We start from the raw sequence: 24,462 nt of genomic DNA on the forward strand, positions 1-24,462 counted from the left end.
GAATAAAAACTGTGCTACCTCCATACTCTTTTAGGATTTGTAGGGAGACTTGTGTATGTCTTTCCGCTGCTCCTGCTTTCCCATCAGTGCACTTCCTGCCAAATTTATAGTGTTGTAGGAAAGCTAAAATGCATCTTGCCTGAAAAACCTTGGTAACCTACCAATACTTCTTAATTAACTGGTGCGGTGATTGTGCTGCTGCATGAGGTAATTTCTTTCTCTGGGGACTGCTCTTTGTCATCCCGGTTGAGCACTGGGTGCATTTCATGTCTTTTCTCCATGGCGACGGTTCCCTCTGCAGGGGCTTTCTTGTTTTTATTTTTAGGCTGAGCAATGTCCTTTCGCAATCACTGTCATATGTAAACTGGCTTCGTTAGTTTGATGAGAGCCAGTGTGGTCCAGAACACAAAGTGAGGACCTGAGAAGCTGGTTTCAGTAGCCCCTACCTCAACTATGCAAGTCTCTCTCTTTCAGCGTTTGAACAAATACATAATGATCTGGTTGAAAGAGCTGTTGAGAGAGAGAAAATGAATGAATGAATGAATGAATGAATGAATGAAAGTCTGTAAAGGAACTTGAATAACATGCAGCACAATCCTGAGCATTTAATTGGAAGCAAGCCCTGATCATTTCCGTTGCACTTAAGATCAAACTACATGTTCATCTAAATGTGTTTTTAAGAGGTGTGCTTACACTGGAAAAACCTTTTCCTTTATAAAAAGCAGCCACTGGAGAAGGGACACAGTCCTGTTCAGAACCATGATATGCGGGGAAAGAGATTAAATCTTTCCCCTTATATCATTTTTCTAGTAGCATTCCCTCCACGGTGGCTATTTTTTTCCTGAAGCAGCTAATTACTGCAACTAGTAGCTACAGGGCCTAATTTAAAAGCACATTTTCCACCTCCTAAGAAGAAGTTTAAGACGTTTCTCAAACTTTGGGTTGCGACCTGATTTTTGGTGGATGATAGGCCCACCAAGGCCAGGAAGCTGCAGAACAAAATGGTGCGTTACCCAGAAATCACTTCTGGGATGCTCCTGTACGCTCCCTGCATCATTGGCCACGTTGCGCCACCAAAACTGTGATGCACTGGTGCATCACAACACACAGCTTGGAAAACATGGTACAACGTGACCAATAATAATAATAATAATAATAATAATAATAATAATAATAATAATAATAATAATAATAATAATAATGGTATTTATATTCTGCCTTTCTGGCCATTGGATTGCTTTATTCAAGGTGGTTTGCATAGACAGGCTTTCTCTAACCTTTGTGGGAGGTTTTTACAGTAAAGAAGTTTTGTCTTTCAAGAACACACTACTTTCAGATGGATCTTTTTCTGTCTGGTCTTCATTCCGGTCGGTCCTGTCGCTTCCCACACTGAGAAACAACTGCATCCATCTTCTTGTCTCCCACTCAAGATCTCAGCTCAGCTCGTCAGCTTTGAAGTCTCGCCAGACACAGACTTCTGGTTTTCTTCAGCTGGCAACCTTCAGATATTATCTTCTGGTTTAACGACCACTCTACCCTATAGACCAGAACTTCTGCCTGTGATGCAGGAAGAATGTGGGTGCCCCCCAGAAGCGACTTCTGGGTCACACGTCATTTTGTTCCACAGCTTCCTGGCCTTGGCAAGCAGTGGGTTGCTGTAAGAAGCTGGGCATACTGCATCAGACCATAAGTCTGACCATAAGTCCATCTAGACCATAAGTCCATCTAGGTTAGTGCTGTCAAGCAAGACTGGCTGTCTAGGGTTTCAGAGAGGAATTTTTCTCTGCCCTACCTGGCCAGGAATTGAACCTCGGGCCTTCTGCATGCAAAGCTTGTGCTCTACCTCCAAGCTGCAGCCATTCTGTCTTGTTTAGTTTCACCCTTACTTTCAAGTTACTAACTGGAAACTATCGGATGGCTCTGAAGAAATTTCAGTATATGTACGCTTGTGAAAGCAAAATACCAACAACATTTAGTCATAGACCAATGGTTCTCACACATTTAGCACTGGAACCCACTTTTTAGAATGAGAATCTGTTGGGACCCACCAGAAGTGATGTCATGACTGGACGTGACATAATCAGGCAGGAACATTTTTTACAATCCTAGGCTGCAATCCTACCCACGCTTATCCAGGAGTAAGTCCCATTCACTATCACTGTTAAAAGAGTATACATAGTAGCTTGTTAAAAGTACAGGTATGTAACATTTCCCCAAATGCAGTCACATACTATGTTAGCATATATACTAATATATAGTATATATATAATAAAAATAAAATATTGAAATGAATGGGAACCTACCTGAAATTGGTTTGTGACCCACTTAGTGGGTCCCGACCCACAGTTTGAGAAACACTGTCAGAGACTATGTGAGAGCTGAAGGATTCCTGAATAATTTTCCAGTTGACAGAATTTTCTAGACCAGGGGTGTCCAAAGTTTTTGGCAGGAGGGCCACATCAGCTCTCTGACACTGTGTCGGGGGCCGGGGAAAAAAAGAATTAATTTACATTTAAAATTTGAATAAATTTACATAAGTTTACATACATGAATATATTAAAGATGAACTTATATGAATGAATGAAGGTCTTGCAATAGCTCAAGTTTGGCCTTGCGCAAAGCAAGGCTGGCCTTTCCTTTGCTGCCGCTGTTGCATCACAGACATAAAACAGTAAGCAGTGGAGGAAGCCCTCATCCCACAGCTCACATGAGACGTCAAAAAAGTCACCCTCATGCTGAGATCAGTTGCGTTAGGCCAGAGTGGGCTCCAAAAATCTCAGGAGGGCCAGAGGCTCATTGGAGACTGGGGGCTCCCTGAGGGCTGCATTGAGAGGCCTCGAGGGCTGCAAGTGGCTCCGGGGCCGGGGTTTGGGCACCCCTGTTCTAGACAGAAGATACTCTCATGGAATATTTTCGTGTACATGCAACATGCAAAGTTTTGCATAGTAAGTGATCCAGGGCGAAAGAATTGTGTCCCACTGATGTCTGCAGTGTCTGATATGATACTTTCATTTAGGAGCAAGTGTAACTAGTGCTGGATGACCACCTGTTAACTGTGGTCATTATATACACTTTTCTGGGAGTAAGGCCCATCGAAGTTAATGGGACGTCTGAGTAGACATGCATAGCATTGCACTGTGTATATGGTAATTGAAGCATTATCGTTGGGAAATGTGGTAGCAATATGATTTCTTATTTCTCTGTCTGACCTAAGTTCTTCCTGCTATACTGAATGTTGGTTTGGGCCTCAGTAATTGCCTCCTTAACCCATTTCTGTCCAGTCCACAGGTGTACACATTTGATCCCTGTTGCATATATACAATGTTGGGCACAAATGGCTTAAGGACCTGCTTTTTGCGGTCAGGAACTCCTTTTGGGGGTGTCAAGAACTTGTAGTCAGTGGGAACACTCATCTATGTATGTTCTTAAATGATAAATCCAACTCTCCTTCTGGTTATGTTCCTGCAGCTCTTCCTTATCCTGTAGTCTAGTGGTCTTCAACCTTGGGGTTGATATCCCCCTGGGGTCATGAAGCCTCGGTTGTGGGGTTGCGGCAACTTACAAGAATGAAAAAGGTTGAAGACCACTGGACTAGAGCACCACAAGGTAAAGGGGGAGGCATCTGTATACCCCCCCCCCGTGCCAGGAGATTGTGCCATATTCCTGCTCAGGTTCTTAGCAATTGTGCTAAAATAGCTTTCATTAGTGCCAGGCTTCATGGTCACTTTTTCTTCTCACTCTAATAAGAATATTTGGTTACAGTGAATAGTGCTGGGAGGGTGTAAGGGGTGGGTAGTAGGCAGAGACAGGGACATGGAGTGGGCAAATAGGATCCCAGGAGGCCAATGGTTGGTCCTCACTCTATTTATTAATTCATTTGAGTCATGGCACAAAAAGGAGGAAGACCACATCCATAGTCTTTTTCTTTAATATAGCCATTATCCAGTATTCTAGCAGTTGATTTATACCTTCCCATCCTTATTATATGTTCTATATTTGGTAAAGATTTAACTGTTTCTGATCTATCCAACCCTTTCAACCCTAAAACTATAAAAGGCATATATTGTGTATATGTCAGGATCATACTTCCCATTCATTTGGGAAACTCTACCTGAGCACCCAAGAAACAGCTCAATTTCTATCTTTAGCTAAGAGTTTCGATTTCTTTCTCAGAACCCTACTGTGATATTAGCTGTTCTACAGATTCTGTTCCCATGTCAAAAAGTTTGAAAAATTTCCAAGTAATTGGAATGCAATAGTCCTGGATTAACCCCAGTTTTGACCTGTGTCTGGTTTTTGCATGTGCAAAATCCAGATACAGATTCTGTTCCCATGTCAAAAAGTTTGAAAAATTTCCAAGTAATTGGAATGCAATAGTCCTGGATTAACCCCAATTTTGACCTGTGTCTGGTTTTTGCACGTGCAAAATCCAGATACAGATTCTGTTCCCATGTCAAAGATTGATATATTTCCAAACTATTGGAATGCAATAGTCCTGGATTAACCCCAGTTTTGACCTGTGTTTGGTTTTGGCACATGCAAAATCCAGATACAGATTCTGCTTCCCAGTCTCATGGATTATAAAATAGCTGAAATTGTTTTCCCATATAGAAAAGAAATGTGTCTGATCAGCTTCTGATTTTTCAGTCCTTTTTTTTTGGTATAACCCCTATGTGAGCAGGTTCTATTCTCCCATGCCCCCCAAGCCCATGTCTTCTAAATTCATTTGAATTAATCCCCCTGTAAGCAACAGAACAGTCAAAAGTTCATATAAAAAATATAATTTTTATTCCTAAACATGCACATTTTAATAAGCAATCCCTCTCTCTCACCCCCATGTCTTCTCTCTACTTCTAAAATTCCATTGAAAGCATCATTTCCCTAGTCATGCAAGATCTGCATTTTATTCCTAAACACGCACATTTTTTTAAAATAAGCATTCCCTCTCTCACCCCATGTCTTCTCTCTACTTTTTTTTTTCCTAATCGTGCAAGATCCATATATTAATATTCCATTCCACTCCATTATTATTCCATTAATATTACATCAGATAAAACCAAAAAGATTTGGCTTTCACAGCTTTTTCAACAGAAAAAAGAAAAACACGGTCTTGCGGTTGAAGCAGTTTAGCGGCTATTTTATGGGGTTCAGATTCAAATTTATATACATGATCCAATAATGACATAACGTATTCAGGAAATTCCTGCTTGATCTCAAGACAACCTAATGAAAATGCAATACAGATACATGTGTGCAACAGACTTCCAATATCCAATTTCTTCATAACCCTGCGTAGCATGTCTCGAATAAACTCCTGAGTCCATTCCAAGCAAACGTGGGCGTCCTGGTTTGAGGACTTCGTTCGACATCCCTCACAGGACACCTCGAGAAATTTTGATACACAATACTTCACAATGGTGAACAAACTTGCCCTCAGCAAACTTTTCGTGATTCTTTGTCGTGTTTGTGATGTCAGATTTTTGTTCTGTCTGTCCAGCGGGAGAACCCCTAAAATGTTTCGTAACGTTTTGAAAGCGTCTTGCTTCACATCCTTCTTTGGAATAGCCTACAGAAAAAAAAAAACACAAATAAGTATTTTTGATTTTACATTTCTGGCAACACACTCACGTATGCACTCAAGCACAATGATTTACCTCTGCTTCAGTTTCTCTAGGTACAGGTGGTTCTTCCATTGCAAATTGGTAAACCAGGTTCAAAGATGGAAACGGTAACACGTCATCCTCCTCCTCCTCGTCATCCTCATAACGCCTACATTTTTGCTTCTTCTTCATAGATGCCTGCGGTAGGCTTTGAGAATCAGTGGGTCTGTCTGGGGTCTCCGGCTCATCGCAGCTCTCCATCTTGAACAGTTTGCGAACGTAGTTTTGAGAATCCACGGGTCTGACCGGGGTCTCCCCCCCCTCAGAAGGCAGCACGTTCTCCTTCTCCTTGGGGCTCTCCATCTTGACCACCACCATAGTGTGATTTTCACTCTCCTCCCCGGCAGGGGATTCGCACTCCAACTGGGGAGCCTCCATCTCAGAAGGCAATGTGGGAGAGCTTTTCAGAGGGGAGGCCATGGCAGAAACAGCAGCAACAGCAAAGGCTGAACGGGTTTCTCCCTCCCCCCAAAGGCCCTGGGCCTTAAATACAAGGACATGTCCGGACCTGTTCCCACTCCCCCCTTTTTTCCCATTGGCTCCACACAGTGGTCCGTGAGCTATGAAACCTGTGCCTATTGTTCAGTGGCATTGGGGTGAGTTGTTTGAGGGGTCACATGAACCCCTTTCCCACACTTCATTGGTGGGCTCCTTTTCCTGCCAAACCAAATGTCGGGGTGCTACAAAACCCCTCCCTAGTGGTCGAGGGGAATGGGGTGAGTTGTTTGAGGGGTCACATGAACCCCTTTCCCACACTTCATTGGCGGGCTCCTTTTCCCGCCAAACCAAATGTCGGGGTGCTACAAAACCCCTCCCTAGTGGTCAAGGGGAACTGGGTGAGTTGTTTGAGGGGTCACATGAACCCCTTTCCCACACTTCATTGGCGGGCTCCTTTTCCTGCCAAACCAAATGTCGGGGTGCTACAAAACCCCTCCCTAGTGGTCGAGGGGAATGGGGTGAGTTGTTTGAGGGGTCACATGAACCCCTTTCCCACACTTCATTGGCGGGCTCCTTTTCCCGCCAAACCAAATGTCGGGGTGCTACAAAACCCCTCCCTAGTGGTCAAGGGGAAATGGGTGAGTTGTTTGAGGGGTCACATGAACCCCTTTCCCACACTTCATTGGCGGGCTCCTTTTCCTGCCAAACCAAGTGTCGGGGTGCTACAAAACCCTTCCCTAGTGGTCGAGGGGAACTGGAGAAGTTGTTTGAGGGGTCACATGAACCCCTTTCCAACACTTGATTGGGGGGCTCCTTTTCCCGCCAAACCAAATGTTGGGATGCTACAAAACCCCTCCCTAGTGGTTGACAGTCTTGGGGAGAGTTGTTTGAGGGGTCACTTGAACCCCCTTAGGGGGCGGGATTTCCGGTAAAAAGGGGCGGGACTTCCACTGTCAAAGTTAGTTTGTTGGATGTGTGTTTGGAATTTCCAGAGGTACATACACGACGTTTTGCTATTCACATGTGACCTCTGTAGGAGAAATTAATTACAAAACACAAGACTGGAAATAGAAAATAGTGTCTGGGTTTATTGAACAGTGCTGGGTGAGAGCCTAAAAGCATCTGGCCCCCATTCCAGGATCCCAAGCACTTTTTATATCAAGATAAAAAAGGGTCACATACAAAAGACACATTGATTGATACAAAAGGCACATTGAATAGCCTCTGTTATTTCACATATTAGTGATTACATGACATAGATAATGCTATCTATATTCATGGCGTTTTAGAAAGTACATGAGGACAGATCCCTGCCTTGAGGAACTAACATTCCATAATTCAACACAGGGAGACAAAAAAGAAAGGGCATTAAAATAAAAGCAGGAGTAAACACAGGAAAAATATTTGATTATTTAATTTATATTTATATATTTATTTAATTTATGCATATTTTGATTATTTAAATTACATGTACTTAAACTTTGATTTAGTAGGGTGTGGGGCTGGGGCAGAACAAATATGGATTAAAAAATGGCCATTCCTATGCATCAGTGGCTGGAACAAAGAGCAGCATGGCCTGGTACATACAAAATACTGAAGTAAAAGTACATGTAACTTCAGTAGGCAAAGCCCCTGTGACACCTTTTCCCACACACAGCGCTCCCTGATGCTTGAAATTCAGAATGGATCTGAAAATCATGGCTGTCCTGGCTTAGTTAGGACAATTTTGGGGCAAATGACCCCCTTATAAACATACCAAGCTGTGTGGAGACATTTTTGAAATCTTTAATATGTGTTTCCCCCAGGTTTAAAAATAACTGCTTTTTATAGCTGCTATGGATACAGGACTATGTGTGTGTAAAGATGTTGTTACAGTTCCAAGTCATGAAAATATAACAGATGGTGGCATTTTTCAATACCAGTGATTCATTCATTCCAATTAACCTTATTAAAAAACATGATCCTGAGACAATATGTTAGTTTGTTGAACTTCCAGATAGTTGCATTGAATGATCTTAAATACTTTACAAAATTAAGCTCTATCGGTGGTTTCTCCCCCACCTTGACTTCACCATTTCAACTTGAAGCAGGAACGGCCTCCGAAAGCATCTGCTCTTTTCTGTAGGCACTGACAGCACAATCTTGAGCTGTCCAGCGTGCGGGGCTGAAGTGGCACCAAAAATGGCTATTGCTGCATCCAGCACGCCCCAGGCAGCTGCCGCCACCTCCTTAGGAGAAGGGGACATTTATCCCCTTACCCCAGGTAAGGTGAGCAGCCCTGTAATGGAGCTACTCAATTCTATGACGACCCAAAAGTTGGTGTAGTAGTAAGAGCCTCTGTGTCAGGCGGGTGGCCCGATACGGAGGCTTAGGGTTCGGTGGAGCTCCATTGGTCCCGCCTCCCTCCCGCCCCGGCCCCTCGCCCCAGCACACCTTCCTGCCCTCCTTCCGCCTCCCTCTGCCCTGGAACACCTCCTCCCCACCTTTCCCCATGTCCCTACCTACCTCTCCGCTACCTGGAAGTCCGCGTAACCGCCAAGTGGCAGAGCGCCAGTGCTCCACAAGTGCTAGTCCAATGCCGGCCAGTACTGGGGCACATTTATGGCACATTTGCAACAGTGCGCTCCAGCAGTAAGCTGGCACGTACTTTTAGGATTGGGCCCTGAGTTAGGTACTATTGTTTGTCAGAACTGAACAGAACAATGAAGTAGAGCATTAGGTTGATTCAGAATTGGGTCCAATGGAAAATCAGGCAGAAAAAGGACCTAGAATTGGGTCCTATGGAAAACCAGGCAGCAAGTCTCTTGTTGCTGAAGATTTGAAGTCAATGAGTAGCAGTGTTCAACCCCCACCAAGGGGTTGCAGGGCAGCAGTCTTGAAAGTAATCAAGGAACCCAGGAAGGTTTATTTTATTTATTGGTTTGATTTGTTACCCACCTTTCTCCGTAAAGGGCACCCACCTTTCTCCCTGGAGGGCACCCAAGGCAGCTAACAACAATTAAAAAACATAAAAGATGTACATAAAAAACTATAAAATACAAATAAAACTATAAAATAGAAAATAAAAGCAAAACAGCAGCATTGATAAAAATAATCAATTAAAAAAACAATTAATTACTAATGTCATACCGCTATCCTGAAGGGGCAGAGCCAGCTGATAGACAGTATGGTTTGTCCAGTGTCAAAAGCAAGAAGGGTAAAAGGTTCTTTATTTGAGCAAAGTGTGCTTGTATGACTTCTGAGAGACACAGCTCAAATTCAGAAATGCCTATTCACCGGGGTGTTATACTTTTATACATTTTAGTGAGAGTTCACACAAAGAGTAAGAAAAAAAGAAAGAAAACTTCTCAATATTTTCCAACTCTGTCCTTTTCACTGCTTGCCCCCTCCCTGACCTTGGTTTTTTTTTTTTTTCCTCATGTCTCAACCAGTCTGAGACTGCTGTCTTTCTCACTTATATTTAGCGGATTCCCCAAAACTTACTTATCAGCAACTGTCTGGTTTGTGTTAGCTTAGCTAAGCAATTTTTCAAGTTGTCAGTAAGAAGCAGTCGGGTTGCACATTCGCAAGCTTTCCCCTCAAATACGCACTCTCTTTGTCTCATTCCTCCTCCCCTATTGTACAGGAACCATGCCCGCTCATTGCTTCCACAGGTCTGGCTTCACCTGCTTACGGGGGGGGGGGGGGGTCTGTGAGATTTGGTAGTGGGCTACACTAAGAAAGCAGCCATCATACCCTCTAATGGACCTCAAAGGCTTTCCGCAATAAAAAAAGTCTCCTGGCCTCATCAGAAGGTCAGCAATGAAAGAGCTGTTCTCAACTCCTCAACTCAAAGGGGAGGGGATTTCACAGTACAGGTGACACCACTGAAAAGGACCTATTTCTGGCTGCCATCCCCCTAATCTCTCTTGATGGCAGCACAAACAGCAGGGCCCTCTCCAATGACCAAAAAGAATGGACTGTAATGGTTTTAGACCAAGGTGTCCTTGTCGGAGCAGACCTTACACTGCACCAGCAACAGGTTGCCAATTCTGGGTTACCAATTCTAGGTGGAGAATTTAACTATTTAGCTGACGGGCAGCCCAGTGTCCGGCACCCAGGGCTGCAGCAGCACCAGAAATGGCTGCCGCTGCATCCTGAGCGCAACCTGGGCAACACTGGCGGCTCCTCAGGAGAAGGGGACTTTTGTCCCCTTCTCCGGGTAAGGCCCGTAGCCCTACAATGGGGCTACTCAATTCTACGATGACCCAAAGGTTGGTGTAGAAGTAAGAGCCTCCAGTCCCACCTCCCTCCCCGGCATGCCTCCTCTCCACCTCTCCCACCGCAGAACGCCTTCTCCCTGTCTCCCCCCACGTCCCCACCTACCTCTCTGCTGCCTGGCAGTCCACGCGACCGCCAAGCAGCGGAGCTCTGGTGTTCCGCTGGTGCTAGCCCATCGCCTGCCAGCACTGAGCTAGCACTGGCCATCTGCTGGTGCTAGGGCCTGCAAATGTGCCTTATAGCGTGTTTGTGACAGTGTGCACTGGCGGTAAGCCAGTGCGCACTGTATAGGATTGGGCCCTCTGTCTCCTCTTTGACTGAAAATAGAACTGCCTTGTGTTTCTTAAGTATCTTCAGCGAAGAGAATCCTCCCTGCCATCTATCTCTCCAGCCAACCAGGAAAGTTCCTTCTGTGGACTGCTTCAGCTCTTGTCAGTTTTCAGTGTTCCCAGTTGTTCTGTGTTCCTTGAGAGGCAGAGAAGGAAAGCGTTAGGGGGCTGATATCCCTCTGGCAAACTAGGACCAGGTACTGCAGTCAAAGAATCCTTAATCAGAGAAGCCTCAGAGAAGTCTCAAGTTGTCTCATAGGTTCCCTGTGATTATGTTTCAAGGTACTTACAATTTTTGCTACAAAAGGCATGGGAAATTATGATGGTCAACTTAAGTTTTGCATCATGCAAGCAGTAAAGACTTTGCACAGTACCGTATATTATGCAGGATTTACAAATGAGACTCCACTCACTCACACTTTGTCTTTCAGCTTGACAGTAAGTGGGAGATGGATGTATCCAGGCAGAAATCCAGTACATGAAGCCTCCCCAATCACTTGTTAGAGAAACACCTGGTGAATGTCTGCCTGATGCATGCTGATGCATCACTACAGGGCACAGTGCTTCCCCGAAGTGCTACCTAGTACTATTTATAAAAGTCAGGCAGACATTTTACAGGAGTAGCACACACAATTACTTGCCACAAATGGACTGCTAAGAGAATGTCATTAATGTCACAGTGTCATTAATGCAGTGCATTATATGCACGCTCCTACAGCATCTAGCTGTGATCCTCAAGTATCATGAACTGGATTCTAGGGGAAATTTCAGCCATGGAAAGTTATCCAGGTTAACCTTACCTGGTATTACCTTAGCCAAAAGTAGTATCCACAGCTGGAGGAATTGTACTGGATCAACTCTTTGGTTCCTTCAAAGCATTTAAGATGAAAGATGTTAAAGCATGCCTGCAAATGGAAGAGATTCCATAGTTATTGCCACTTACTCTGTCAATTAATCTGTGAAATTCATGGTGCAACCTTAACTTATTCCTTGGCTGGCATGGTGGCCATTGCACCTCCTGAAGGTGTTGCAAATGTAGCATGAAGCATGTTTGCAACGCCTCTGAAGTAAGCAGTGCCAGCAGAGTGGCCTGCACCGCCCTGCTGATGCTGAATCCTGATAATCAGCTGGACAGTGCAGGTAAGGTTGGGCCAGGCAGCCCAGGGGCATGGGGAGGGTGGCTGGGAGGCAGGGAGAGGGTGTTTCTGGTGGGTGGGGGGAGGGAAGAATCTGGGGTGGATTGGGTCCAGCAGGGGTGGGTTTGGCAGAGGCCTCCTCTACCATATCCTCTCTCCCAGCTTGCCTGGCATTACACCGGGCTTCCCAGATTTGCCCCAGCTAAATAGCTGGCGCAGATCCAAGAATCCCATAGGTACTGGGACTTTACTTGGGGTAAGAGAAAATATACCCTTACGCCAAGGAGACCTCCAGCCGTCTCCCGAGTTGCACTGAATGCAGTGCAGGCCATGCGGCCCTGCTTCACCAGCACAGCTTAGGTTTGGGCTGCCCATGACACTGGAAGCAGTCATGACATATTATTATTAATAACAGTACCTATTTTTATACCACTATTGAACGAAGAGTTCACAAAGCAGTTTACTGAGAAAATCAAATCACTAATGTCTCCCTGTCCCAAAAGGGCTCACAATCTAAAAAGATGCAGAAGAACACCAGCAGACAATCACTAGAAAAGACACAGCTGAGGTAAGGCAGGCCAGTGACTCTCCCCAGTTAGCAGGGAACATCTTTTGATTATATTGACTATATAATCATCTCTTTTGCTTATATTCAAGAAAAATGTGGATTGAGGTGCCGTCTCTGAAAGTGGAGAGACAGAAGGAAACATTGAACAGCCTGAGTAGCAGCAGGCAGCTGTCATAGTTAGAGCTCAGCAAAATAAGGGGGGATGGACATGGATCATGCTTCACAAACATTTTCAATGCATTCTGTAAGCTCCCTGATTTTGTGGTGTTTGTCAGCAAGGGAATGTGTCTCCCAAAATGCTGAAGCAAGGGGGTGACACTCTGTCTGCATGCGCTGTGTTGGCAGTCAAGAATGTGCAGCACAGTAGAGGGCACGAAGCAAGGAGGAGTTGGAAACTGACAATCTGTTCTCCAGGTTGAGGGCCAAGAAAGTCCTTGCATTGTCAACAGTTTAAATGGAGAGGAAAGACAGGTTCGACAGGCCCGGTCCAAGGAGAAGAGTGCCAGAAGCTGTCCGCACTGCTGCAGCCACCCTTGTGGGGGGTCATGTACCCCCTGCTGCATCCTTTGTGGGGGGAGTGCGCAGGCACATGCTTCCTGCCTCCACTGCTTTGGCGGTGACGCCAATGGTAGCGGCAGCAGCAGCTGTCTCAGCCCACCTATTGCAGCCTCCTTGGCAAGAAAGGTGGTGGTACTAGCGGCCCTTTTAGCCTGCCTAGCACCACAGCCAGCTCTGCCTCCTTGCTCATAGGCTAGTAGCCCTTCCTAGCTCACTATATCGTTTCCACTGTAGTTTCTGGCATCCAGGGAGAAGCTGCTAAAGCTGGATATGTGTTGCTTTTCCCTTCTGGGACATATGCCCTTCAAAAGGTTAGTAAGTACTTTTGAGCTCAAAAGTCAGAACAAATGTTCTTACTGAATACAGTGTTGAGTTATGTTGAGCGTTACCTTGTGTGAACTGAAGTACTGCATAATAAACAAGAATATTATACTCTTGGATGACAGCATGGAAGGACATTAGCGAAATCAATATTCCATTAGAGATGCAGGCTCCATTAACGATATATCAGTATGACAGATTATTTTTCATCAATGCTGATATCACAGTGTTGTGTGTGAGTGTGTGTGTTTTTCTGGATCTCCATGAGATAGCTGTTTCACTCACTTAGACCCATGTTCATGCTTGTTTCTTGGAGATGGGGCATGTATGTGAACCTGAATTTCGTTGTTCCTCTATCTCAGTGCCTTTTATGCTTGGCGTATTTGCTTCCTCTCTTCTCTGCATATCGAAGCATATAGCTTAAAGCAGAAAAGACTTGTTGCTGTAAGTAGTTAAAAATGTTGCAAAACAATATTAGACCCCATGATGGTGAGAGAGTTTAGAGCAATGATTTTTAACCAGTGTACCGTGGCACACTGGTGTGCCACGAATGGTCTGCTGGTGTGCTGTGGGAATTTAGGGGAGGGTCATTTATTACTAGGGCCACTGGATGATGCTAGCCCCCCACCAGCAGCATGGTGTGCCATGTCAATTGTTAAAAGCTGATGGTGTGCCTTGACAATTTCGCACCTTGTCGATGTTCCCTGAGCTGAAAGACTGAAAAGCACTAGTTTAGAGTCTAGACCAGGGGTGTCAAACTTGTTTCTTACAGAGGGCTGAAGTTAGCATTCATGCTGCCTGCTGAGGGCTGGAAGTGACATCATTAAGCAGATGATGGCCAGAAATAAGCACTTTGTTCTCACTTAGAAACTCATTAGCTGCAAATGACAGAAAAGCAAATGGGCAATTTTTTTTTCATATTTTCAAGATATGAGAGGGTCCAGTTATCATGCTGGGAGAGCCCAATTATAATGGGGGTGGTGGAGGATAAATTGCTTCTGGGCGCCGCATTTGGCACTCAGGCCTAATGACACCCCTCATCTAGATTGTTAATAAATATAAGTTCATGGGACCATTAATGAAGCAAATATGGGAGTGGTGTGCTAGATCATGTATATTATGACTTTGATGGTGTGTTGTAACATTATCATACATATCAAAGATGTACTATTGCATACTATATGTTACTATGGACCTCACATATGCTGTCCTATCTTCCCTCCTCCACATACACTACATTCTGGCATATAGCTTCACTTGCATTCTTGAGGTGTGCTTTTGTAGACTGTGGGGAGGGTAATCAAGGACCTAAATGTGGGCCTGCAATTAAAACTTCACTAACCAAAAGAAAACAACTCTTTTTTTGAGCTGCCTCATTTTTTTATCCAAGGAGCATCAGGAATACACCATAGATCATGGTTGGGGAATGGAGCTGTCCCTTGAAAGAGAATTTAAATCCTGATTAATTCAAACTCTTATTGAACATCAGATGAGAATCTCACCCTGACCTACGAGTAACCTCTCAGGTATGCTCCAGTTGCCCAATTACCCAGTCTAAAAAGGTTGAGGAGGTGCAAAACTCATTATAATTGGCACTTGGCTGTCTTGGATAGAAAGATTTATGGCTTAAAGGACCATGATGACTGTAAATTCTCAGAGAGCATAGTGCTTGGTTTCATCCCAATATCTTATTTTCTGAAAAACAGAGAAGGCTGAGCTTTCATGCTGACACAGACCATATTTCCACTGCCTGTTGCCCCGGGAGGCTCTGTGCTCGATTTATGGGCAGAAGTGACTGGCCAGAGCGACTTTGTGAGAAGTTCAGGTTAAAAGATAAGATGGTACTGGGCGGAACAGTAAGCTCCATGCACAACAGGGAAGTTTTTTTCCCTTACGCAGTAACCTGTGGTTTGGAGACCACTGCAGCTCGCAGCCCACACGCAACTCTTTGATATATAATGTGCAGCTCTCGAAGATATGTTGGCTGACCTCCTTTTTGTATCACAATTAATATAAAAAGTTAATAAAAAATTATCAGGCTTTACAATTATTTGCCAGGCATAAACTGAATGTCCACTGGATTAAAACTTAGGTTTAATGTTCATGGCAAGTAAATATAGTTAAGAATTTAAATGCTTTTTAAATATTGTGGCTCTCAAACATCTGAAGCTTACTGTATGTGGCTCTTACATTAAACCAGTTCAGCTACCCCTGTCATAGGAAGAGAAGAAATTTATTCTTTTGTTGCCCCCGAACCTGAGTACTGGCCCGCCCTTCAAGGGCTCAAACAGCTGGTAGGTGCCTGTCCGGTGCAATGCAGAGACCAAATACACAGGTGCTGAGTGAAAAGCAGAAGATCCTTTATTTGGCATTCTCACGGCTCTCCAGAGACTTTGAATCAGATCAGGCATTGTTACAAACAGCTTATATAGCATTTTCAAGACATTGGAATTTTAGTAAATTTTCATCTATTGGTACCACCTCATCTTTTACCTCCTTAATCATCCTTCACCTGCCTTGCATCACTGCTCCACTCCTGGTACCATTATCTACAGATCACATTCCTTTCTACCGGTTAGGCAAAGCTCAGCAAGTTCCCCTTTATCTTACAACCTGTACTTCTGACCTGGTTAGAGCAACTCTGTGCTTGGTTCTTTCGCAGAAGAACCTTTATCAGTCACTTGCAGACTCAGGTCTCCAAATTACAACCCAGGGGCCACATCCAGCCTGCCACAAAATTTTATCTGGCTCACAACAAGTGGTGTTTTTTTTTCTCTCCTGTCAGAGCATTTGCAATGTTTGATGTTTTTACTCACTATATATCATTGTTTCTTTTTCTTTTTTGTTCTGAATCATATCATGCTGATTGCAAAAATTGCTGATTGCTGATCGCAAAAATAGCCAAGTAAAACTTATTCATTCTTTTAAGTTTCATTCATTCATTTGTAAAACTGATTTTTTTTCAGTTTTTCTTTTTTTTTGGAAAATGTGTAAAATATATGATGTGGCCCTCATACTGAAAGGTTTGGAGACCCCTCGTTTTGTGGATGATGTGGCAGTTTCATTATGTGTAATATTGTTTGAGAATGTCAGTGGCGTTGCTAGAGGGGGGGTGGTGCACTAAGTTTTGCAGAGAGCCTCCCTGCAGCGTGCAAGCGGCTCCTCCCCCTCCCGTCAGGAGCCATTTGCCTCCGTTCCCCCCCCCCCCAACATGGCTCCAAAGGGGAGGGGAGGAGCTGCTTGTACTCTGCAGTGAGGCTAAGGGCTCCTGATGGGAGAGGGAGGAGCCACTTGCATGCTGCAGGGAGACTCTCTGCAAAACTTAGTGCACCGCCCCCCCCCTCTAGCGACACCTCTGGAGAATGTATCAAGATTCTGTCCATATGCATACTTTCTCTTCAGAATAATCTTTGTTTGGTATATCTGGGTTTGCAGGTGTGATGCAGTTGTACAAAATGCTATGCAGTTGTACCACTGTAAGCAACAGTAGAATGTTGTGTTAGGCAACATTCCTAATAGGCAGGTTATTGCAGGCATATCGATAGTGAATTGTAAGAAATAGTTAAAATGTTATAGGTGAGTTATTACAAGCACCCCAGTGTCAATAGTGGAAACAGGCCAAAGAGGAACTAAGAAGGGGAAATTCCAGTTGAAACTAGACCTGTGGTCATGCTTAAATTAAGGTGTCTGGCTGAAGTAAGAAGTAACTGCACCCGCAAGCTATATAAGGAAAAATGTAAATGGGTTGCGGCGCTTCAAATAGAGTAGTGGGAGATGTAAACAAGGGTGGGCATTCACATGGGGTGCTTAGGCATCTTGGATAGACTGTAAACCCTGGATTACCTGTCCAGTGGGGAAACAGGAGGGACTGTTTGGCAGATGGGCATAGGGCAGTGATGGCGAACCTTTTAGAGACCGAGTGCCTAAACTGCAACCCAAAACCCAAAAGTCATCTAGGCTAGAGGTCATCAGCACATCCTGTGGCAAGGAGTTCCACAGGTTAATTACATGCTGGGTAATTGTGCTCACTGTGTACACACCGGGCAATTACATGCTGGGTAAGTGGGTGTTCTTCTTTTATTGAGCAGGGGGAGAGTAACTGGTCCTCCACACCCCAGCAGTGTCTTTTCTGGTGGCTGTCTGCTGGTGTTCTTTTGTTTCTTTTTACACTGTGAGCCCCTTAGGGACAGGGAGCATATAAATGCTGTCAGTAATAGTAATACTGTGCAAGATTGTATTTATTTTTTAATTAAGCCAGCAGTATCCTAGTTGGATGGCTGCATCATGCTGTATTTCATGAACACTCACAGCTATGTGAAATTCTGCATGTACTTCTTTTCCAATAGGATTGGAGAAGCAATTCTGTGGTTTACCTTTAAGATCATATAAAAATTAGTTTTGTGTGACGTTCTTACAGATAAGCCTCCAGCAGGCAACAAGGCAGGGCCAGCAGCATGTGCAAGGCTGATGCCGCAAAGCTGTGGCCTCAGCGCTCTGCTCCCCTCCAGCTCCCCTCCCCTCCCCTCCAGCTATGCCACACTGTGAGCTATGCGCCCCTCCAACCTAGCTCCTCTCCAACCCTGCCATGGGAATGTCCGCACCACGCCCTCAGGCTGCAATCCTATCCTCACTTTCCTGGGAGTAAGCCCCATTGACTATAATGGAACTGACTCCTGAGTAGACATGCATAGGATTGGGCTCTTAAACTAGGAGCAAACCCCCCCTCTTTTGACTAGGGCTCCAATCCTGCCCTCACTTTCCTGGGAGTAAGCCCCACTGACTACAATGGACTTGCTTCTGAGTAGACAGGCATAGGAGTGGGCTCTCAGGCTGCAATCCTAGCCACGCTTTCCTGGGAGCAAGCCCCATTGACTATAATGGACTGACTCCTGAGTAGACATGCATAGGATTGGGCTCTTAACCTAGGAGCAAACCCCCCCCTCTTTTGACTAGGGCTCCAATCCTACCCTCAATTTCCTGGGAGTAAGCACCACTGACTACAGTGGACTTACTTCTGAGTAGACATGCATAGGAGTGGGCTCTCAGGCTGCAATCCTAGCCACACTTTCCTGGGAGCAGGCACCAATGACTTTAATGAAACTTACTTCAGGACCAGCACCATGTGCAGGGCTGGCGCCCCAAAGCCTGCAGTAGCAGCTTCCTGTGTGCTGCCTGTCTTACCCCATACAAGGGAGGGAGGAAGCGCTCCCATTGGGCTGCTGGGCAGAGGGGCAGGAGATGTGAGAAAGTCCCCTCACAGAGTCTCTCAGCCTTCCTCCTCCCCGGGTGGCCTGGGGCACCTTGGGAGCACGCCTGGGTCTTTGGCGTCAGCCCCCCCATCTCCCTCTTCTCCCGCTGTCCATTCCTTTCCCCCCCCCTTGGCCTTGCCCCTCCCTCCTTTGCCCCGGCTAAAGCAGGAGGAGGCTAGCTTTGTGGCTGCGTGTGGGCTCCTCAGCCTTCCAGGGCAGAAGCGCAGCTGCTGGTGCCTCCCATACAAGACATTTCCACCACATTCATTATTTTCTCTATTAATTTGGCAGTCTCATGGAGTGCTGAGCCGCGGCACAGTTGGCGGGGGTGGGGATGGGGGTGGGGAGGAGGTGTTCTGGGGAGGGAGGAGGCCGGTGTGGGGGTAGGGAGAGGGCAAGGGGAGGCATGATGCAGAGGCATGATGCGGGGAGGGGGGGCGAGCTGGAGGCGTGCCGGGGTGAGGGAGGGAGGCAGGTCCACGGAGCCCCACTCTACAGATCCAAGGCTCTCGTGAAGGGCTCTGCGCCCTACACAAACGCCTGAGTAGCCCCATTGCGGGGCTACTTACCTTACCTGGGAGAAGGGGATGATAATCCCCTTCTCCCAAGGCACCTTCCGTGGTAACCTGGGGCGTGCAGACCTTCTTGGTGCCCCGGGCAGCTCAGGATTGGGCTGTCCATATCCTATGACAGTGCTTCCTAAACTTTCTCTTTTCACAGCACCTTTCAGCCAATTGTAATTATTTTCACAGTGTCCCTCACTGTTTTCCTTTAAAGTTTAAAATATCCGGTGCACCTTTAAATTATCCCATAGTGCCCTTTGAGTTCACTGTAGCACCCTGGAGTGCTGTGGCATACAGTTTGGAAACCATGGTCCTATGGCATTTTGTGGTTTTTCTGCTGTCACTTTTTGCTAGCTGGCAATTTTGGCTGTCTACATTAACTGCTTGCTTTAGCTCATGGCCTACTTATTGTGCTTCATTTTGTATCTTAAAATTCCTTAAATTTTCCTATCAGAAGGTGCCCCAGCGCACCAGTCTCTCTCTCCTGCACCTTTTCCAATTCCACTATATCCTTTTTGAGATGTGATGATTAGAACCATACGCAATGTGGCCTCACCATTGATTTGTACATTGGTATAATAACATTGGCCATTTTATTCTCAATTTTTTTTTTCCATTCCAAGCAGGGAATTGGCCTTCTTCAGTCACTGCACACTGAGTTGAAACTTTCATCAAGCTGTCTACCACTCTTCCAAGAACTCTTTTCTGATTGGTCTGTCCCATTCGAATTATACTCCGTCTCCCAATGCCCACTTTTTTTTGGCTAATTAACACTTTTCCTTATTTCCAAGAACAATAGCTGTGGTGTGCAGAGAAATGAATGGAAGTCCTTATCTATAGCAATTAACCAAATTTATTGCTACAAACACTGACACTCCCTGCAATTCCTCTTGTCCAGAGGCTTTCCCTCTCCCAAACTCCACTTAACTTAGTGGGTAAAGGTCCAAATGCTCCAGTCCAAGTCCACTCCAGCTCAATCTCCCAAAGCACAGTCCAGTTCAGTCTTCTGCAGTCCAATCCTTCCTGTAGCAGTCCACTGCAGCAGAGTCCCTTCCTCTGAGCCAGAGTCCTCCAGCAGGGTTCTGGCAGTTCCCTTCTCCCAGTGTGTCTGTCCTGTGGGTCTGGGGTGTCCCATAGGTCTCGGTGTCATAGTTCTGGGTCAGGCAGCTCTAGGTCTGGGGTGTCTCGTAGGTCTCAGTGCCGTATGTCTGGGTCAGGGTCTTGAGCTTCTTCTGAAGCTGCCTTTTATCCTTGGATGTCCCATTATCCAAAATGCAGCTCAGCTGTGAGCTACCTTGTTAGCCCCTTGTTAAGTCAAAATTAGGCTCAGGTGAGCCATCTCTTCAGTCCATGTCCATTCAAAGTCCCATCAAGGGAAGCTCAGGTGTCCATCAGAGTCCCCATTTTCCTTGATTGATTACAGCTGTAGAGTTTGCACTGCCCTTCCCAGAGCTGTCAACCAGCTGTCAAAACATGGAATTGCTGTCAACACCACATCATCCATCTGATGATGTTCTGGTCTTCCATTACACGGTCACAGACAGTTCAGAACGTCCAGTACATATATATGAAATTTTGACTTTTTGCCCCAATGTGCATTACATTACACTTACTTACATTGAAGCACACCTGCCATTTTGCTGCCCATTTCCCCAGTTTAGAGAGATCGTTCTGTAGCTCTTCACAATCCATTCTAGATTTCACCACTCAGAAAAGTTTAGTGTCATCTGCAAACTTGGCCACTTCGCTGCTTATCCCTGTCTCCAGGTCATTTATGAACAAGTTGCAAAGAATTGGTCCCAGGACCGATCTTTGGGGCACTCCGCTTTACACCTGTCTCAATTGTGAAAATTACTGATTTACAGCCACTTTCTTTCCTGGTCTTCAGCTACTTCCTAATCCAGGGGTGTCGAACATAAGGACTGTGGGCCGGATGCAGCCCGCGGAAGCTTTTTATCTGGCCCTCAGGCTCTCAGCTGCTGAGCCATGCAGAGGTGTTACTGCTGAAAGGGCAGCCCACTTGAAAATTGAGCTCTCCCATATACATATTTTCTCTTCTGTCATTTGCAGCTAATGAGTTCCTAAGTGAGAAAAAGTGCTTATTTTTGGTCATGAACGGTTTAATGACATCACTTCCTGCCTAATGACATCACTTTCGGCCCTCAGCAGGCATCATGAATACCATTCGGCCCTCTGTATGAAATGAGTTTGACATCCCTGTCCTAATCCATAAGAGGGTCTGGCCCCTTATTCACTGACTGTGAGTTTTTTTCAGGACCTTTAGTGAGGGACTGTGTTAAACACCTTCTGAAAGTCCAGATATATATATATATCAATGGGTTCATCCACAACCAAATGCCTTTTGACCTTTTCAGATATGCCCTAAAAATTCACGAGGCAAGACTTAACAGAAACTGGACTGATTCTCCTTCAAGCAAAGTTTGTTCTTCTACTGTATATGCTTTAAGATTTTATCCTTGATCAGTTTTTCCACCATTTTATCTGCAATAGATGTTAGGCTAACCAGCCAGTGGTTTCCCAGATCCCCTCTTCCTCTTTTTTAAAAAGATTAGCATGACATTACCTATTTCCCAGTCCTCTGGCACATTTTAAGTGACAAGTTGCATATTTTAGCCATAAGATCAGTAATTTCACACTTGAGTTCCTTAAGAACTCTTGGGTGGATTCCATCTGAGCCCAGTGGTTTGCTAAACTTTAATTTGTCAATAAATTCTGAAATGTTCTCTCTCTGTCTTTTACCCTCTATTTGACTTTGTACTCTAGATACTGTTCCAGGGGTGGGGAGGGGGCTATTCAGGCGGAAGTATTTGTCCAAGCTCTTCTACCATGAAGACAGATGCATACAACTCATTTAATTTTTCTGTATTCTCCCAGTCCCCTTTTATTTTTCCTTTCACCCCTTTGTCATCCAGCAGATTGACTGCTTCTCTAGCAGGTTTCCTGCTTCTAATGTATTGGAAAAAGCTTAAAAAAATTACCCTAATGTTGTTGTCCATACACTCCTCAGTTATGAAAGTATTTATATCTTATTTCATAATACTATGTCAGAAAAAAGATTACCTTTTACCAGGCTCTTTTAGCTGCACAGTGGGAGTTTCTCACTCTCCCCCCTCCCATTCCAACTCTGCCAGGTAAGAGGCAGAACCCAGAAAAGATAAGAAGCTAATGCTGTCCCCAGGCAGAATTTACAGCCCCATTTCTTAAAATGTAGAATCAAAGCTCAGGGGACATGTCCTCCCAATTTTGGTTCACTAACAAGCCAGTGCCACTTTCCTCCAGCTTTTTCTCCTCCCAAGAGTGTCCTCCCTTGAAGAAGTCAGCATCTGGGGAAAGTGGACAGGCACATTTGCACTTCAAAGGCACACACAGTGCCTGATCTTCTTACAGATCTTCTTCACAGTGAGTTACTGACCCAGCTGAGAGATGGAGAAGGGAAAGGGAAAAAAAGAGAGAGCTTCTCATTTGAGAGACAGAGAGAGGTGCCTTCTTGTGTGATATGTTTTTGCAGGAAATACAAGTCCTAGTGTTTGTTTAGCTGCCTTGGGTCCTCTCACAGGTGGGATAGGTGGGATAAAAATGCAGCAAACAAACAAATGAGTTTATTTTTCAGTTCCTGGGGTTATTTTTAGGCACAGGAAGAAGATAGCAGGTTCTGCCATCCAACCGGCAGCAGGCACCAACACCGCAAGAACCAGGGATAATTTGATCTTGGGGGACAATGAGAGAAAGAAGCAAATACTGTAACCAACCTGCAGCAAATCACAGGTTTGGAGACAAGTATAGTTGGAGTGGCAAGTTTGGCTTTACAGCTCTTCTCAGGAAAAACAATGAGTATTCCTGGCTAGCAGATGAAGACTGACTTGCTGCCTTTATCTCCTACTGATCTTAGCACCTTTGAATAGTCCTTGATGGGCTCTCAAGTCATCCTAAACTTATCCATGCTTCCTTATCCAGACGTGATCCTATTGTTTTGTCTGCATCAAAGTTTAGCCTTGTCTCTATTGCTTTTGTGCCTACCTGGAACTCATTCCTCACTCCGCCTCCAAACGGACTAGCACTCCAGGTGTAGGCTTTGCTCTGGACCACCTTGAAAACGATGTCCTCCACTTTGATTTGATATGTGTCAAATGCCTATCAGAATGCTCCCCTTTCAATCCTCCAGAGCTCCATTAGAACACCTGAATTTCACAGCCACAATGTGCCTTCCCAGAATGATGCCACCCAATTGTGCAGTATTTTGTGCAAACTAAATGTATGTCAGTCTGAGAATTATGCAGAATTCAGGACTATATTAGGTTGCAGGAATCATATTTTTGAACCCTCCCTTTCATTAAATGATCCTTGCATGTAGTAAATGACCACATCCAGGTGAAAGATTTATCATAGCCCTGTCCCTGATATATACTAGCTTTTTTGGGGGGGGGGGGAACACACGCTGCCTTTTCACTGAACTGAATTAAGATGGCAGAGCAGGGGGGTATGTCATTTAAATATATGAAATAGTTGGGCACCCCAATCCTAAGAAAATCCCTGTGTGGTGATGCATCAGGCCACTGGAGGCCTCCTCTGGGTAAGGGAACATTTGTTCTATTGTCCCGGGGTAACCCCCAACAGCCACCATGGGTCAACGCAGACCTCCACCAACTCTAGCTGGTGCAAGTTCAAGTTGATCTGTCAAGGTGTATCAAGGCCTGGGAATGGGGTTAGGATTTGGCATGCGCTGCACTGCTGCTGAACCCCAACCCCCGGTCTGACCTGCCCCTCTCCCCACTCCTGTCACTGCCCCATTCCACCACCACTCTGGTCCTGTCAGAAAGCAACTGCGTGAATACCTGCAGTTTATCCTTGGTTCCACATTTGGAGCTAAAATGAGACAGAAATTTCATCAGAGATATTACAGGATCACATCTGGCCAGTTTAAAGGCTCCTGGAAGAGGCACAAGGCAGTGTAAAGCAATGCAGATCGTTTTTGCCCATGGGATCAGACTATAATAATTAATTTCAACAGCTGAAGAAGCGGAGAGAGATAACTGTGAGGCACCAGCGCATATAGGCTGCTGCTTGTTTGTTCTTAGCCTAATCCTGACAAATGCCTCTTGTCTGAAAAAGCAAGGGAAGGCCATTTCCTTAGGTAACAGATTAAAGCCAAAGTCTGTCTGTCAAACACAGAACCTTACCATCCCCATATCTTTCTAAAAACCGTAGTTAAGGGGACTTGCACAAATGGTAACAGGTTTGGCCACCATATGGCTATAATTCAAGTACTGAATTTTGCTGATAACAAAGAAGGCATGGAAACCTAGGGCTCCAGCCAGCTTTCCTTGCCAGCCGTATTTCTAGGAGGGACATATATGAATGG

General features: G+C 45.2%; 1 protein-coding gene across 8 annotated transcripts in view; it reads left to right on the forward strand.

The window, feature by feature from the left end:
• BICD1 (BICD cargo adaptor 1) overlaps window positions 1-24,462 on the forward strand; it is a 147,927-nt gene that overhangs the window by 30,806 nt on the left and 92,659 nt on the right. The window contains exon 3 of one of the 8 annotated variants that reach the window (XM_066634536.1): window positions 5,795-5,928. The exons of the other annotated variants lie outside the window; for them this stretch is intronic. Within the exon in view, the coding sequence (XP_066490633.1) occupies window positions 5,795-5,866 (72 nt within the window). The 3' untranslated portion in view covers window positions 5,867-5,928. Of the gene's footprint in view, window positions 1-5,794; window positions 5,929-24,462 lie in introns of those variants that run through there. 8 annotated transcript variants of the gene reach the window in all.

Source organism: Tiliqua scincoides, chromosome 7, assembly GCF_035046505.1.
Source record: "Tiliqua scincoides isolate rTilSci1 chromosome 7, rTilSci1.hap2, whole genome shotgun sequence".
Taxonomy (NCBI): domain Eukaryota; kingdom Metazoa; phylum Chordata; class Lepidosauria; order Squamata; family Scincidae; genus Tiliqua; species Tiliqua scincoides.